The following is a 15,679-nucleotide window of genomic DNA, read 5'->3' on the forward strand; positions in this document are numbered from 1 at the left end:
GGAGGTACAGTTCAGCAGACAATGACATTGTCAAAGAGATGCAGATGCGTTGGGTGACCCAGGATGTCGCTCCTGAAATATTGCTTGGCATGCCAGCAGTGGACGTGATATCTGAAATGTTATCTGTGTGCCTTTGATACACGGTTCTGGTCTCCACAGAGCCAATGTGCTGCGTTAATTGTTTGAATAGGAGAACATGTAACTATTGGTGGAAGGATGAGGTTTACTACTCGGCTGCCTGAGGTAGATTTCTACCACCAATGGCGGATCGGACTTTACCACCAACATGACTGCATCCGCTGGTGACACGGACACGATTTGAAATCAGAAGTCATCCCGCCATTGATTTTCTTGGCTCGCTGCCTCACGGCGCAGTTTCTAACCCCTTGTGGGATGGTTGAATCTTCTATGAGGAGGAGCTAACTAGGTTATTATTATATTCCATAGGAGATCATATGTGGGCGGAGTGCAACACCCCTGGACACTTAACCTCCCCATATGACATTGCTGAAGCAGGCCTCAGCTCCTTATAAATGAGCTGGGCTGCCTCTCAGACACCCGCACGAAGGATACACATTTCCAGACTCTCATAAAAAGGAAGAGCAGCGAGACAAACCAATTTCCACTATACTCCACCATACCATGCAAGTGGCCATCGCGGGCGTCGGTGCTCTCGGGCACCATATTCTACGCGCAATTCTAGCACAAGAGAAACATTCCGTGACCATCTTGACACGAGGAGAACCCGTCAGTAACTTTTTCTAAATGAAAAATGCGTATTCTCTCTAAGCTGCAAGACCTCTACAGACACGTTACCCCATGTCCTCAGTGTTCTAGTTATAGTAGCTGCTACCATATCATGTCGCTGACAGTTCACGTATCAGCGCTCTACCGACCTGCGCATCACATGGCGTAAAGTCGACTATAGCGACAAGTCCTCACTGGAGGCGGCGCTCCGTGGTATCGATACATGTATATCGACCGCAGCAGGCTTCGACGACAAAACATTCGCGGAGGGCCAGATAAGATTAGTCGACGCATGTATCGCAGTAGGTGTTCGCCGGTTCGTGCCATCAGAGTTTGAGCTCGATCCACACGTCCGCAAAGATCGCTACCCTTCTTCGGTTGCGAAGCGGAAGGTACTATCCCACCTTGCCACGCCGGCAGTTCGGGAGAAGATCCAGTGCACGCTATTTACACAGGGGGTCTTTTATGATTATTACTCGCCGATGACTGAGGATGGGAAGAGGCATGTGAGTAGCGAATGGCTGGCGCCGATTGGGTTTGACATAGTAGTTGATCTAAAGAACTGTCGCGCGGATTTTGTGGATGGGATGGAGGAGAAGAAAATACGGTGCACGGCGATTGACGATGTTGGGAAGTTGGTGGCCAGGGCTTTGGAGCTGGAGGAGTGGCCGGATCAGTTTATGATATCTGGGGAGAATCTTACTTGCAAGGAACTTATTGGGATTTGTGAGAAGGTGAGAGGTATGTATGAAAGATTCGAATTGCCAGAATCCTGAATCCTTGAGCCCACCACCCTGTGAAGAGATGTTATTATCATGTATCGCATATTCACGACAATTGAATTAGGAAAACCATTCGAAATCAAACGCATATCAGTTGCAGATATGGAAAGCAAAATAGAGGAGGCAGAGAAAACGAACGACATGATCAAAACATACATTTGGACGACACCCCTTCGTATCCTCGAGGGAGACTTTTGGTGGGACGACAAAACTACACAGGGAGTAGATATCAAAACCGTTTTTCCAGACGAGAAAATTGAATCCCTGGAAGGATTTTTGTCAAAATGGTGGTGATTTGGTTCACATGGCAGTCATATTGTTCAGTGATCCTTCGCTTTGATGAATGGACGGGTTTTAAAGTGTGTGTTTAGCTGCTAGGAACCAAACGATTCAATGGATTCTAGGAACATTTCTGCTATCCAGCCTAATGCTAAAAAATCGAATTATTTAACAAGGGAGTAGAATAGATTAATGATGTATATTTCAAATGTCCAATGTAGAGCCATTCTATTATTGCCTCAGCTCTAATAACCCGCCTTTTTCAAGGTGAATATTTTCCGTTTTCATCTAGATAAGTGGGTAGGAATACAAGTTCAAGTTGTCCGGTACTCATGACGGAAGTGTAGCGTCGGATGGTTTGCAAAACTGGGGTGACCATTGTGAGGAGAAAAGGGAAGATGAAGCATTGGAAGTCCGCGTATGCACTAAACTTAATTATACAAAATAGCGGCTCTTGGCTGCGTCCTCATTGACGTCAGCGACCGCCCTTAGTCAGTCGTTAGTCATATGATGGATTAGTCACCCGTCAAACAAGCCGCCTCGCTCCTCGCTCCTTCCCCCTTCGCTTCGCCTTAAACCCCCCAAACCAAACCTGTTCCGTTCCTTCTCCATCTGGCATCTGTCTCCAATGCGTTACTCGATTCGGCCTGCCCTTCGATCTTCGCAAACATCATTCCTCTTTCGGCCATCCTCTAACCCTATACACTCGATACGTCTTCCAAACTCGACTTCCATCAACTCCTTCGCCAACTCCTGCCCCTTCGCCGCCATGGCTGATATCACCGCCGCTGTCGCTGACGAGAATCCTTCTCCTCCCCAGGATGACCTCGTCTCCGGAGGCAATGGCGCTGCCACGGCTGCCGCTGCCGCTGCTGCTGCTGCTGCTGCCGCCGCCGCCGCCGAGAATCGCGGTACTAAACGTCCTCGAGTTAGCAATGCTGGCGAGGACGATGACGATGATGAGGATAAACCTGGCCGTGAGCGCCGGAAGATAGAAATCAAGTTCATCCAGGACAAGTCGCGTCGCCATATCACTTTCTCCAAGCGCAAGGCTGGTATAATGAAGAAGGTCGGTTTCTAGATCAACCCACCTTTCAATGACTTACTAAACTTCCGTTTGCTTTCTCCTTGTCGCATTTCTACGGTCGCCTCGTCTTATTATTTACGAGTCTCTACTCTATGGCATGGTAATTGACCTTGTGCTCTTTGTCATCTAGGCGTACGAGTTATCCGTCCTTACTGGCACCCAAGTCTTACTCCTCGTCGTATCCGAAACGGGTCTCGTTTACACATTCACCACCCCGAAACTCCAACCTCTCGTCACCAAATCTGAAGGGAAGAACCTTATCCAGGTATGTTACCTGTAGGCCACTATCATAGAAAAACAAACACAGAAGCTAATTGCCTCCATCTAGGCTTGTTTGAATGCCCCAGAGCCTACCGCCAGCGAAAATGGCGTCGAGGTCCCCGAAGTACCTCCGGAAGCCCAAGATGATGTCAGCCATGCCAATGTCGCAGGCCAGCAACCCAACATCCCCCGTCCCGGTGGCATACATCCTGGATATATGTCCAGCGAGCACCAGCAACAGATTGCATATTACCAGAACCTCCAACAGCAGCAGCAAGCACAGGCCGGAGGTCAGTATCCAGGTATGCCAGTTGGTGCACGCCTACCACAGCAACATCAACCCGCTGCATAGGTTTCCTATCTCTTTATTCTTTATTATCTTTTTCTTAATCATCGCCGCGTTTCCTCATTCCGGTTTCCATCTTTGTTTCTGTTTCTTCAATGGCTGGCGTAAGGATGTGCTGCAAAACTTGGTTTATTTTCTCTCTCTTTCTCTATCTCTTTCTCTCTCTCCATTTTCACTTCTATCCTGTACCTTTTTTTTCCTAATTCTTTTCTTTCTTTTCTCCCTTTTACGTGGATTGCGCCTCGTTTTTTGTTTAATACCCAACTGGCAAAATGTCAGCCATGGCCACATCCACCTCAACCACGCTATGGTTATGGGCTCAATGAGAATGGCGAAGGAGAAAAATCTGTCAAGCGGCATGACGTTTTGTCTTTGCCATTGCCTATATATCACCCCTTCTGATTTTCATCACTCACTGGTCACACAAACACACCCACGCACACTTGATGATGAAAGGCTTCGGTTCAGCCAGCGAAAATAAAATATCTTCAACGAGGGCAAAACAAACATGGACTTGCTCGTTCTCTCTTGCTACTTTATATCAAAAAATGTTTTTCTTTTTGTTTTGTTTTCTATACTTGACTCTTTCAGTTCTCAGTTCACTACGTTTATTGTTGAATTATTTCAAATTTTTGGCCCCCAATCCCCACCAAGCCCACATCATTTTTTCCTTCAAATATCCCAGCCAGCCAGCCATCTCGTTTACGTCTACACATTTCACATACTATTGAGCACATGCCCGTATACACTCATGACCCCTACAAAGACAAAGTCCGTCATGGCCACTAACGTGCCCATGTCAACAGAATAACATGAACACACACAATCAATCTAGGGGAAAACATGGAAAGCCATGGAACACGTGGGGTTGGGATATTGATATATGAATATCTGGATATGGATATGGAGAATAGGACAATACCAATATGGAAGGCAGGAAATTTCTAAATATATATTTAATATATTGCGGTATTGCAAGGTGGGGGAACGAAATACAACGGAAAAAATAAAATAAAACTAAAAACCGACGGGAAGTTCTCCTCCACAGACTATGCAGTGAAAAGAAGGAGGAAGGGAGAGGCGTAAGGCCGGACCGAATAGCGTTTTTCAATTTTTTTTTTTTTTTTTTCCGTTTTTCATTTCCAAGAGGCGTTCTTTGTTATTATTTTGACGGTTATTGTTATGCCACATACATATACGTATATGTGTGTGTGCGCGATTGTACGTGTTTTCGAGTTTGATCCATCCGCACCCTTTGCAATGATTACCGTTTCAACACCGCAACCTGCCGTCCTCGGTCTCCTGCATTCCTCCCCTTCCCTTCCCCTGAATCCTCTCTCTACTTCCGGTTCCATTCGGTGCGGTTCGATGCATCGTGTGTATGCCCTCCTTTAGAATGCCCCAGGGAGTTTTCAGGCCCAGAAGGCAACAGGCCGGGGTAGGGCCAAAACAGACTGGTATGGGTGGAAAGGATATTGGACACCGGACATCGGGTGAGGGTGATTCGACAAGGGAAATAATCAGAAGCGGGTGCCTTCTTTTCTTTTGCGGTATGTCTGTTGAAATATTCCAGGACGCAAATAAGTGCAGGAGTAACTGTTTGTTTTATTTTTTATTTTTATTTTTATTTTTTTTCCTTTTTACTTCTCTAATTAGCAAAAGGAAGTTTATCTGAGGGAGCTAGTTGTTGGGATTTGTATTTTTTTCTGTTCTGTTTCTTTTTCATTTAGGGGATTGTTTGTGATGGGTCATATATTTTATATTTTTTTTTTTTTCTGGCCTGCTTTTTGCTTTGTTTTTTTCCGCTCTTTTACGTATGTGTATTTTTTCCCCCTCCCCCTTTCTGTCAATTGTATCTTATCCAGGTAGGTAGTTAGGATGGGTTTTTTTTTCATTTATGAGTATCTATGAGTATGGTTTTTCTTCTTCTTCATTATTCTATTCTTTTAATATTTAGTTGTTTAATTGAATCTCTTGCTTGTGTGTATGGGTTTAGATTGTTGGCTACTGATCGTTCTAAATAGAAACGACAGACGTATATTCCACCTTTTTATTTATCTCATTTTGAATTTATTTTGAATTATTCGCCGAAGTTCCTCATTTATTCTGCTTTGGTCAGGCTTGTCCCCTGTAAATATTTCAATCAATGCGAAAAATTTGCATATTTGTTCGAGGATTTTAGTATGTGACTTCCTGGATGGACTATGTAACTATATCAAGATTGAATTAATTTCCAGGATCGGAATTGCGCAATGAATGATGAATGAATGAATGAATGAATGAATGAATTGAGGGGCTACTTGGTGATTTTGTATACTACTGTGTTTTCCTTGGGGGATTCTTTTATCGCCTACGTGTAAGCTGTGCTATGAATCATGTGCTATCTTTCGCGTGCGCATTATATTTTCATGGGCATGTATGGATGGGAATGTAAGTGAAGTGAGATTTTATGCTGTGTTTTCGTAGTCATATAGAATGTTCTCTCTCGGAGTGGGAGAAAGAAATGTACATACAAAACAATGGTGTATGTCATTTAGCATAGTAGTGTGCAGCAAACGGTGATATGCAGACAGGCTCATCATGACAACCAACAGACAAACACCCTCATACATCCCTTACACATGCAGACAATAGTGTAAACGTAACGCGGACATTTCATACGTTGCACGCATCTCAGAATCGAGCAAAATCCAATTAATTCGATCAATGAGTCAACGCCTATCTATACCTATCCTGTCCTATTCCCAATCCAATTTATCTATCCGGTGGCTAGCCTCCATCGCGATCACCGCCCTCATTTCTATTTCCCCCGCCCCCTCTCATGAAGCCTACTAACGGCCCTAGCCAGCGCAATGGGCCAGTGAATTGTGATCGATCTTGAGATCTCTGCTCCTCACTGGAGTTGCCATGGCCACCCGGGCCCGCATTGGTATCAACTTCAGCACCATCGACGCCACCATAGACACCACCAACACCCGCAGGCGTACTTCTAACATCCCTCGGTATTACTGCGTCCCGATAATTGATAACAAGCGGTGACGATACGAGCCGTTGTTCGCCACTGTTGTTGGTATCACGATTACGGAGCAGAGGACGCCGAAGGCGCGACGGCGAGCTCCAGGTCCACGATGCGGAACGGAGGGATCTGCGAACCTGCTGCCCGTGGCCATTCAGCCTTGCCGGAGATGGAGAAGGAGAGGATGGGTCGTTGATACTGATGTTGTTATTGTTCTCGTTGCCGTCGTTGCGGCTGGATGAACGGTATCTATTGCGTGTGATGTTGAAATGGGATGAGATGCCGCTCGTACTGCGGTGCCGTTTGTGTGGAGAAATAATAGTAGGGCTGTAAGGAAGTATGGGGGAGGAGGGCTGTGTGAAGGATTCAAGATCGAGGTTGTCCTCGGAATCGTCGAGCTCAGCCCAGATTTCGGCTGTTTCAAGGCTTGTTTGGGTGTTGCGGCGGATATTGGGGGAGAGATCGGTTAGCGTACGCGTGTGACGGCGGGAAGGCGAAGGGGGTTTCTGTTGTTGCTTTCTACGTTTTTGCGCTTGCAGTTGTCGTGTTTGGAGAAGAGGTTGACGTTCTCCCAGGGCTGTTTCATCGTCCTCGGGATAGTATGTGTATTCTGGAAGGGTGGGCTGCTCCTCTAGTAAACCAAGGCCAGGAGTTAGCGATGGGGGCGGTCCAACTGATACTGTTCCCGGGTGGGGGGTGACGGGGTCCAATCTCCAAGATAAACAGAGAACGCCAGATAAGAGGATTATGGTTCCTAGTGCTATAAGGCCCGCATGAAAGCCCGAAAGTCGCGAGGCTTGATGGAAATATATAAGCCCGTCCAGAATCGCTATAACATTGTATATGCAAAAGACGTATGGGTAAAGAACGCTGGTGCTGCACAGCTTGAGGCCGCAATGCATGTAATACAGTGGTGTTAAAGCAAGCACAACAAGGGTCAGTAGGATGATCCAGGACTGCCATCGGTTGAATTGGTTCATGCGATCTATTACGGTACGGACAATCAGCTCGACAGCTAATTTCGCGAACAGAAGCGAGTGTGCGGACAGAATGCCGCTGACCGATCCGTACATCATCCCACGAAGCACTTTTATGCGCGGACTATGGTGGCCGTGGAGAGGCGGAGTATATAATATAGGTATACGATATTTCCTAATCCACTCTCGAGTTTGACCCGGGGTAGAGATAAGTCTCAGCATGCGGGCGCCTAGGAGGGTTATTGCTACAAGGACGGCAGTAGCGGCCATCCACAGTATAAATGGACGGCGACCAAGCAAGACCAGCAGCTGGTCCAGGGTATGTGCAGGCTCTCCAATCGCGCCGAATATGCCGATCATGACAGCTCCGATAGATACAAGGATAGTGCCAAAGATGGAATAACGGGTGAACGGCTCCCCAAGGATCAAGGCTGCGAATATCGTATTAAAGACGAGGCCGGCCTAAAAGAGGCTGATGTTAAGTTTCCCCCATCTTATATGTGCCCAAGGGATATGGAGTTTAGACCTACCGCTTGTAGAGTGGATAGCACGGGGAGAGGTAGGGTTGTGATCTGGATTGTGCTCCCGATGATATTGGAGATGACGAACATGGACATTCCCACCTAAACTTCTTCTCAGTATATGCTGTCGCATCCAACAATCAAACACCCGATACACTTTCTCTCACCTGCCATCGTCGCCGTTTGTATGGCGGCCTGCGCAAATCGTAAGGGCCTTTCTCATCTTCGAGCATATGCGACTTGCGCTGCAAGGTAAGCCCAATGGCTTGGAGACTAGTTGATACTAAACCGACAAGAACTCCAATCTAACCAAGCATTAAAAACGTGTATAAGAAGTAGATTAGGGAGCAAATGTCTATATACCACAATGCTTCCACCCGGCGACAAGCCCCCTAACTGGCCCATCTCCTGGTATCGTCATGCACGGGCGGGGACAGGATGGGTGGTCCGGGGCGGGAACATCGACCATGAGGCTATATGTAGAGCAAAAGCATTACTAGAATTGGATGAAAGGTATCTATGGAGCATAAAGAAGCTCACACAGATATAGCTGCAGTTGTATAGATGTGAATGAAGGCGTAGATGTAGGGGTGTAACGACTGTGTGTCCTCGAGCAACATCGCTGTTGGGTCCAACCAGGAACAACGCTAGCCGCGGACAGATGATCAGGAGCCGCAGTGCCATCTCACCACCCACTTCCTTGATAGAGCGCGCATGTTCAACAACATCTACAGCTACGAACGACACGATCATAGGCGCACCTACATTGGCTTCGCTTGTTACTTCTGAGGGGGAACTTCAGCTTCTTCTGCCGTACAATCCCTTGGAGAGCTCATAATTACTCCTACTTGTCATTCCATACTTCATATCTGTCAACTACTCCCATCCCCGCATAACGCCAGCTTCAACCATCCACACTCGGTCAAAATGTCACAAAGCCATGCCCTCTCGGATGACCAGGTAGCCCTTTCTGTAAATGATGAGAGCAAGAAAGAATGCAAGAAGAAAGAGAATTCCACGCCTAGCTAACCACGACTTCCCAAACGCCAGGTGGCGGGCGAACTCCGCAAAATGACCGCCTTCATCCGCCAAGAAGCCCTCGAGAAAGCCCGCGAAATCCAACTCAAAGCTGACGAGGAATTCGCCATCGAGAAATCCAAACTTGTCCGTCAAGAGACTGCCGCTATCGACCTGCTCTATGAAAAGAAGTTCAAACAGGCCGCGATGTCCCAGCAAATCACCCGCTCCACCCTCGCCAATAGGACCCGTCTTCGCGTCCTCACGGCCCGCCAAGCATTGCTCGATGAGCTGTTTGACCAGGCCAGGGAGCAGTTAGCGAATGCGGCTACAAATGCGAAGGGGATCAGGGGGAGTGGTGGAGACGGGTATCAGGCTACGTTGAAGGGCCTGGTGTTGGAGGGGTTGTATGCCTTGAATGAGAAAAAGGTGGAGGTTAGGGCGCGAAAGAAAGATTGCGGAATTGTTAAGAAAGCGATTGAAGATGCGAAGAGGGAATTTAAAGATCAAGCCGGCAAAGAGGTTGCGGTCGACCTTCTGGAGAATGATCCGCTGCCTGAGGAATCGTAGGTTCCCTTACCTCGTGTTGCCTATGGGCGTATCATCTCTGATGGACAATTTCTTTTTCCCCCTACGGAGTAGTTCCGGCTGTTTACATTGTTGCTAACTTCTCTTTTCTAATTTCCAGAGCCGGAGGCGTCTTCATCGTTGGCACGGCGGGCAAAATTGACATCAACAACACCTTTGAAGAAAGGCTGCGGTTGCTTGAAATCGATGCCCTTCCTTCTGTTCGAGAAACGCTGTTCGGCGAGAATAAGAACCGCAAATTCTATGATTAAACGGCCTAGACCATTTCCTTTGCCTTGTTAAAGACTTTCTTTCTTTTCCCTTATCTTTGTACGTCCTTGACGGGTTCTTCTTCCCTGGTTTATGGATGCAATTTTAAATCCAACTTGCCTTTTGATTTAGTATGTTTGCTTCGTTTTCTTATATCTCTTTCTCTGGCGATAGGCGCTATTGTATTTCCAAATTGTCGACGTATGAACTAGTATTTGTAGTGGGGTTTTAGATCGGCCCAAGGCGCTTTCTTCAGTCCTTCCTTCGGCCTGGGCTGGCTCTCAGGGTTTAGGCATGCATCTATATACTTGGTTGTTGTATTTGATGTTCTAGAACTATGTGTCACTTCTTGAAGGGTGGTGGGATAATATTTTAATAGTAGTCAAGAAATAGTTACACCCGGCTTCTAAACGGGCACATCCCATGTCTTCATCTCTTCGATTTTATGCCCAATACTAGATATTATTGTCTTATTATCATTATTCCATATTTCTATCAATAACATTGTTCTCTTCTCCAAAATGAAAAAGATATAATAGGGACACTCGGAAAATGACAATCATTCATCTGGAGAAATTCAATGCTGTAGAGCACCTAAAGCCCCATTTCCAGCATCCTGAACCACACCGTACTCATGTATCTTTTTTTGATGCTTATCTGCCTCTCCCTTCTCCCCTTCCGTCTTCACAAACCACTGCTTTGGCGGCCTCGGCCTCGTCCGCACCCCATACGTAAGGCGATAATACAACGCTTGCAACCGCTCCCTCGTCTCTGATCTCCGCAAGTGCGACGCCCCCGAATCCCTGATTGCCGAGAAGATAGCCTTGATACAATCCGCCAAATCGTCTATGGCGGCGTTGAATTGATGTTCGGCCCCCCTGTCTACGTCGCCGTTCTTGTTTACGAATGAGGGTATGGTCGTGCCGGAATCGATGGCTATGTCCAGGATGGAAGTCAGCGCGTGTAGTTCCCAGAAATTGAATTGATCGTTGGATCCATTGGAGCGCATGTTTGTGTTGAAGCGTAGGTCATGTTTGAGGTATTTGGTCAGGCTGGGAAGATCGAAGAGCTGGCTTTTGGGCCTGTCGAGGAAGGAAGGATCGCAATAGAACCACGCCCAGGCGAGGCGGCAGCGGAAGAGGGCAACGCGAGGGCTGGTAGGGAGGATATTGTTTATCAGTTGGTTTTGGAGTTCAACCTCGTTTATGGTTTGGAAGAGGTGTAGAGAGAGATTTCGAAGCTGAAGTAGGTATTTGGTCAATTTGAAAGTATTTTCTAAGGAGGGGTAGTGAGCTAGACGTATATAGCACATACTATTTGATCTGGCATTGTAATAGGATTTGCAAAGTTGGTTGTTATGAAGTTTTGTACTTCAGCGCATATGAGACAGTCGTTCATGACTGCCTCGTCTATCGCAAGTCGAAGGATGATTTTAAGAGCATGTTGCCGGGTGTCGTCATTGAACCTGATTCGAAACAGTTAGAAGGCAACCAATATAGATGCGTTGAGTGAGAAAGCGACTTGCTTTTCTGATAGAACACGCAAGAGTTCTAATACTGATAGGAGGTTTCGAGTATCCCGATTCCAGTATTCTATAGAGCAAAGCGTTAGCTATACAAATCGATTATGGTAAAAACGTCGAAGTTTTACCATCAGAGATATGGTGATTGGGTTGTAGACTGATAGAGACGTCTAATGCAGCCTGTCTTGCTCCGAGCCTTCGAAAAAGCTGATCGATATGGCTTGGGGTTATTAACGACGATATGCGTCCCGCAGATGATTGCTAGAATAGTCAGCGGTATTGCGTTTAGCAAGAATACTTTACGAAGCATACCCCCAATACTGCGACATTTACCGATTGCATGTAACCATCCTGCCCCGTGGGGACTGCAAATATGTTAATACACAAACTACGATGAAGAAGACAATAGAATCAGGCAAACAGACCAGTTTGTAGCAACCACAGTAACACCTCGTCAGGAAGTATCCTGCTCGACAACCTGTTCGAGACAATTCCGGAGATGAATGCTGGACCACGCGTTTCAGGGTCTAAGATGCATTAATACAAGTGCGAGGTAAATTTGTAGCGACAGGCAGAAGCGCTCTAACCCTCTAGATTACATTCCCACGACGCAGGCTGTATCCACCCCGAAGGAAACCTCGGATATGGTTCAACTGGCGTGTTTTCTTCAAAGAACAGCCAGATCTTCCTTGTCGCGAACGTTTCTGTCCGCTCAACCGCATCCTTCAGTCGCTGAATCCCTTTGGTATCCGTCTCATCCTCGACAGCTGCAGCTAGTAGATCAGCACGCAGGATACCACGGCACCTTTCGGGTTGCACTTTTGGCAGCAGGCCCTGCTTTATTTTTGCAACTTTGGCTTCGGTCGCTTTATCATTGGCTGCGTCTGCGACAAGTGTGTCCAGAGAAAATTGATACTTCGGCAAATCTTTGCGGTCATTGAATTTTAGAGAGCTGCGACCTGAGAGAAGCTGTTGAAGTTTGGTAGGGCGCCCGGCGTCGGTATTGTCCCTACCATGTCGGGGAGAGTGGGACGATGAGGAAAGAGGCCGCACTGAGGCTGGAGGTTTTAGAAATCGGGCTAATAGATCTTCTGCCGATTCTATATCTGAGAGAGAGTCCGTATCCTCATCTGAATTTGTCACAATCACTTTACCATCTCTCACAATGCGCTGGGAGAAGGAATTGAAGCTGGTCGTGAATGTATTTGTTAGTTGATGTTCACCATCAGGAGGTTGGGATGGGTTATTCTGTTGCACATCCCTGCCGGAAGATGAATCATCGTTCGTATGTTGAGAGACTTGGGATAAGGTTCGGTCGTCCTTTATCTGCGAGGCCTCTTGTCTCAGGGGAATGGGAGAGACAAATGCGTGGGACGACAACGCAGATGACAACGGGGACGATAAACCAGACTGTGAGACCAAAGATGTGCTATCATCATCCAATCTGCCACTTGGAGCCCTGGTTCGAAGACAAGCGTTCTGCTGGGAAGGAGAACTATCCTGATGCCGACCGGAGCTGCTGTGGCTGGTTGACATTGTTTGGTGACAAGCTAGCTGGCAGATATCTTGACGTTGCGGCGGTTTTCCATCGTTCAGACGCGTCCAGGCGTTTTTGAGATCGCGATATCACGTGATATAGCTCAAATGCAATATTCCCTTTTCGGGAACATTCCAGCTTCATCATGGACTGGATAGTATGGACGGTTTCAAAAAGCTTTGTCTTACGCTAAGAATTCTAAAATCTTTACTCGTATAACAGATCTGTGGTTCGGCATCCAGAGTAAGGAAGCTCATGGATTACACTTATCTTTGCTACCTGTGGACAAGAACTTTCCCAAACTGGTCGCTCGTTATTTCGGCGAGCCCTCAGTTTTCAGATCACGACTGTCCATCTCCCTTTCTTTATATTACCAGAGTACTCTTACATTTGCTATCAGTAGTGCCTCATGTTTCCACAATAGGGCTTTGAAATCCAGCTTTTTGTCAATATTCTGTGTACTCCGTATGGTCTAGCTACATTCAGCACTTTGAATCTCACAATAGCGATTGGACGAACTTGATGCAGATCCTCCAATTTCGGCCGTCCTATCGGTGATATGATAGCTATCGATGGCATAGTATCTGCAGATGAGATGGTTATTTTTGTATGTAATGCAATATTTTCACTAACTATGCCTATAAAAATTTAGTGACCGTGCATAAAGTGATGAAGTTTTGCAGGAGATATGAAATTTCTATTTTTGGCTTCCACGACCAGGATGCACGAGCACGGGCCAATGATATCGCGCAGAAACTCGACCGGACCTCCTCGTTTGAAGCGGCTGAAACAAACACCGAGCCATGACGCAGGTGTGCTGATGGCTGGCTTGGGAGGCTCCAATGAGAGGACTGTGAGAGCGCCCTTGTACTGTACATCTGTACAGATCTGTACGTTTTGGTCTCAGTTCTGGCGGCTCTTCCGGGGACCTGGTAATAATTTCATGGTAATTCAGCAGGTAACTTGTGTATCAGAGTTTATCTTAGCACCAACAGTAACAGCGAGTAGTTAGCTAGTGTGGCATTGACATGCTGATCGGCGACTTCAATTCCAACAGGGTATCTTTTGCTTTTATGAATTTTCTTTTCCATTGCTATTCTACTCAGACGAGCCTCTCAAGGAATTCTGATCGGTTATTTTCAGAAACTATTCACCACCAAATCACCAACCATGTTGAGAATGTGCAGAGTGCGAGAGCAGATGTTATCGCTGATCAGTAGGGTGCTTCAGGAGAGCTCGCTAGAACCACCTAAGCTTGCCTTTGGAAGCTCAATATCGACTAACCATGGCAAGTGTAATGGATAATCCTCATCCACGCCCTTGATGGATGCATTTACAAAGAGTGTTCGCGAGCCAGCTTCGATAGAATGGGTATCTCCAGAACAATGACTGGTTGCATGACACGTTTCGGAGCGCTTCCCCGAATCATTATCCGCCTTTCCCGCTTGACTATGTTGTCCATCATGCTCTAATCCCGATCCCCCTCGTAGCGTCGACAAATCTGCCACCAAAACAGACCGCGCTTCATCGATATCAGCGGAATATGACGAGGCCGCGCTCATCTGATCTGCCGGCGCCCATGTAACCAGCTTCGCACCCCAGCGTTCATGGATGTGCCCGAAACAGTGTAGCCGTGGTCGGGCGCGGGCAAGGGCTTCAAAGACGAGTGTGCTGCCCGCACTATCACCTGATAACGTGTGATCCAGGATGCCCTTTGGCGGCCCATGCGTCATGACCAAGTCGACGGTATTGCTGATTTCAAATGTATGTCCCGACCGGAGAGGATATTGAAAAGCCCAGCCTCCTCCTTGTGACGGTGTCGAGGGGCTGGCGAAGACAGTCAGCGATGCGCCGTTTCTGAGGTCAAAGCTATGTGTTCCTTCCTCAAGGAATACGATGCCTGCTGATGTGGCGGCGTCGCTGTTAAAAAGCTGCCTTGCTTCTCCGAAGTCTCCGTACGCTCGCTTGATTAGTGCTGCATCAAGATATTTGAGCTGGAGCTCCACTCTCTTCTTGAATAAAGGGATATCCAAAGTGAAATCATGGTTTCCTGGAATGACAAGCTTGAGGGGTGCTTTGAGATCTGTTAGGAGTTTGATGGCGGAGTGGAATTCCTCCAATGTAGACCCTTCTGTGAGATCACCACAATGGATTGCGACATCTGCCTCTGTGTCTATAGTAAATTCTTGGCTGTGAGTATCAGAGAGAATCAGAAATCGCGTTTTGATAGTCGGTAAAGTTACAGATTTGGAAGAATTCATGATCTGCGACAGGGTCTTGCATCGGTACTATTATCGAGTGAAACATCATGGAGTTGGAAGAGACAGAAACCCGCATTAGGAAACGATGACATAATACTCAGCAATTGTTTTGCAGTGTTTGAGAACTATGATTGAGGGATATTCTTTTCCTTCATAGCCACTTCATCACATATCTGTATAATTAAGAATTGAATACACAGATTAACATGATATACAGCTATCTCTGAGATGTGTTTTTATATCATATATATGCTAGATTGATGATGAACTTGTATATACTACTAAAGTGTAGCCATGGAAAACAATAAGTGCTGTTTATATTCTGATCTACATCATATTTATGTAATAATTGATATAGTTGTTTAGTTATCCTCATTCAAAGATATCTTCTCCAAAAAATGTAGCCGCTGTATATCAAACAGGAATCATTCATTGTCAGATGCTTGATGAAGAATTAAGTTTGCTCTTTTTCAAATAGGATAGTGGCAG

The 15,679-nt window shown here is 46.5% G+C and overlaps 5 protein-coding genes across 5 annotated transcripts; 3 read left to right on the forward strand and 2 right to left on the reverse strand.

Annotated features, from left to right (window-relative positions):
• Positions 1-642: 642 nt before the first annotated feature.
• HCAG_03206 (predicted protein) lies at positions 643-1,823 on the forward strand (the record flags this gene model as incomplete). Its single annotated transcript, XM_001541059.1, has 3 exons — positions 643-747; positions 885-1,488; positions 1,594-1,823. 3 exons carry the CDS (start codon positions 643-645, stop codon positions 1,821-1,823), a joined length of 939 nt encoding a protein of 312 aa, XP_001541109.1.
• Positions 1,824-2,577: 754 nt separating this feature from the next.
• HCAG_03207 (conserved hypothetical protein) lies at positions 2,578-3,508 on the forward strand (the record flags this gene model as incomplete). The annotated part of the gene is made up of 3 exons (XM_001541060.1): positions 2,578-2,877; positions 3,026-3,160; positions 3,224-3,508. 3 exons carry the CDS (start codon positions 2,578-2,580, stop codon positions 3,506-3,508), a joined length of 720 nt encoding a protein of 239 aa, XP_001541110.1.
• Positions 3,509-6,271: 2,763 nt separating this feature from the next.
• HCAG_03208 (predicted protein) lies at positions 6,272-8,485 on the reverse strand (the record flags this gene model as incomplete). The annotated part of the gene is made up of 4 exons (XM_001541061.1): positions 6,272-7,957; positions 8,026-8,118; positions 8,184-8,299; positions 8,380-8,485. 4 exons carry the CDS (start codon positions 8,483-8,485, stop codon positions 6,272-6,274), a joined length of 2,001 nt encoding a protein of 666 aa, XP_001541111.1.
• Positions 8,486-9,087: 602 nt separating this feature from the next.
• On the forward strand, positions 9,088-9,872 carry HCAG_03209 (vacuolar ATP synthase subunit E; the record flags this gene model as incomplete). The annotated part of the gene is made up of 2 exons (XM_001541062.1): positions 9,088-9,599; positions 9,722-9,872. The coding sequence occupies 2 exons, from the start codon at positions 9,088-9,090 to the stop codon at positions 9,870-9,872; spliced, it is 663 nt and encodes a 220-aa protein (XP_001541112.1).
• A 575-nt stretch (positions 9,873-10,447) lies between these two features.
• On the reverse strand, positions 10,448-15,266 carry HCAG_03210 (predicted protein; the record flags this gene model as incomplete). The annotated part of the gene is made up of 10 exons (XM_001541063.1): positions 10,448-11,110; positions 11,185-11,335; positions 11,428-11,462; positions 11,705-11,757; positions 11,980-12,581; positions 12,904-13,079; positions 13,449-13,567; positions 13,725-13,858; positions 14,214-15,102; positions 15,173-15,266. The coding sequence occupies 10 exons, from the start codon at positions 15,264-15,266 to the stop codon at positions 10,448-10,450; spliced, it is 2,916 nt and encodes a 971-aa protein (XP_001541113.1).
• Between the last annotated feature and the right edge of the window lie 413 nt (positions 15,267-15,679).

The sequence above is a fragment of the Histoplasma capsulatum genome, genomic scaffold, assembly GCF_000149585.1.
Source record: "Histoplasma capsulatum NAm1 scaffold_3 genomic scaffold, whole genome shotgun sequence".
Lineage (NCBI taxonomy): Eukaryota > Fungi > Ascomycota > Eurotiomycetes > Onygenales > Ajellomycetaceae > Histoplasma > Histoplasma mississippiense.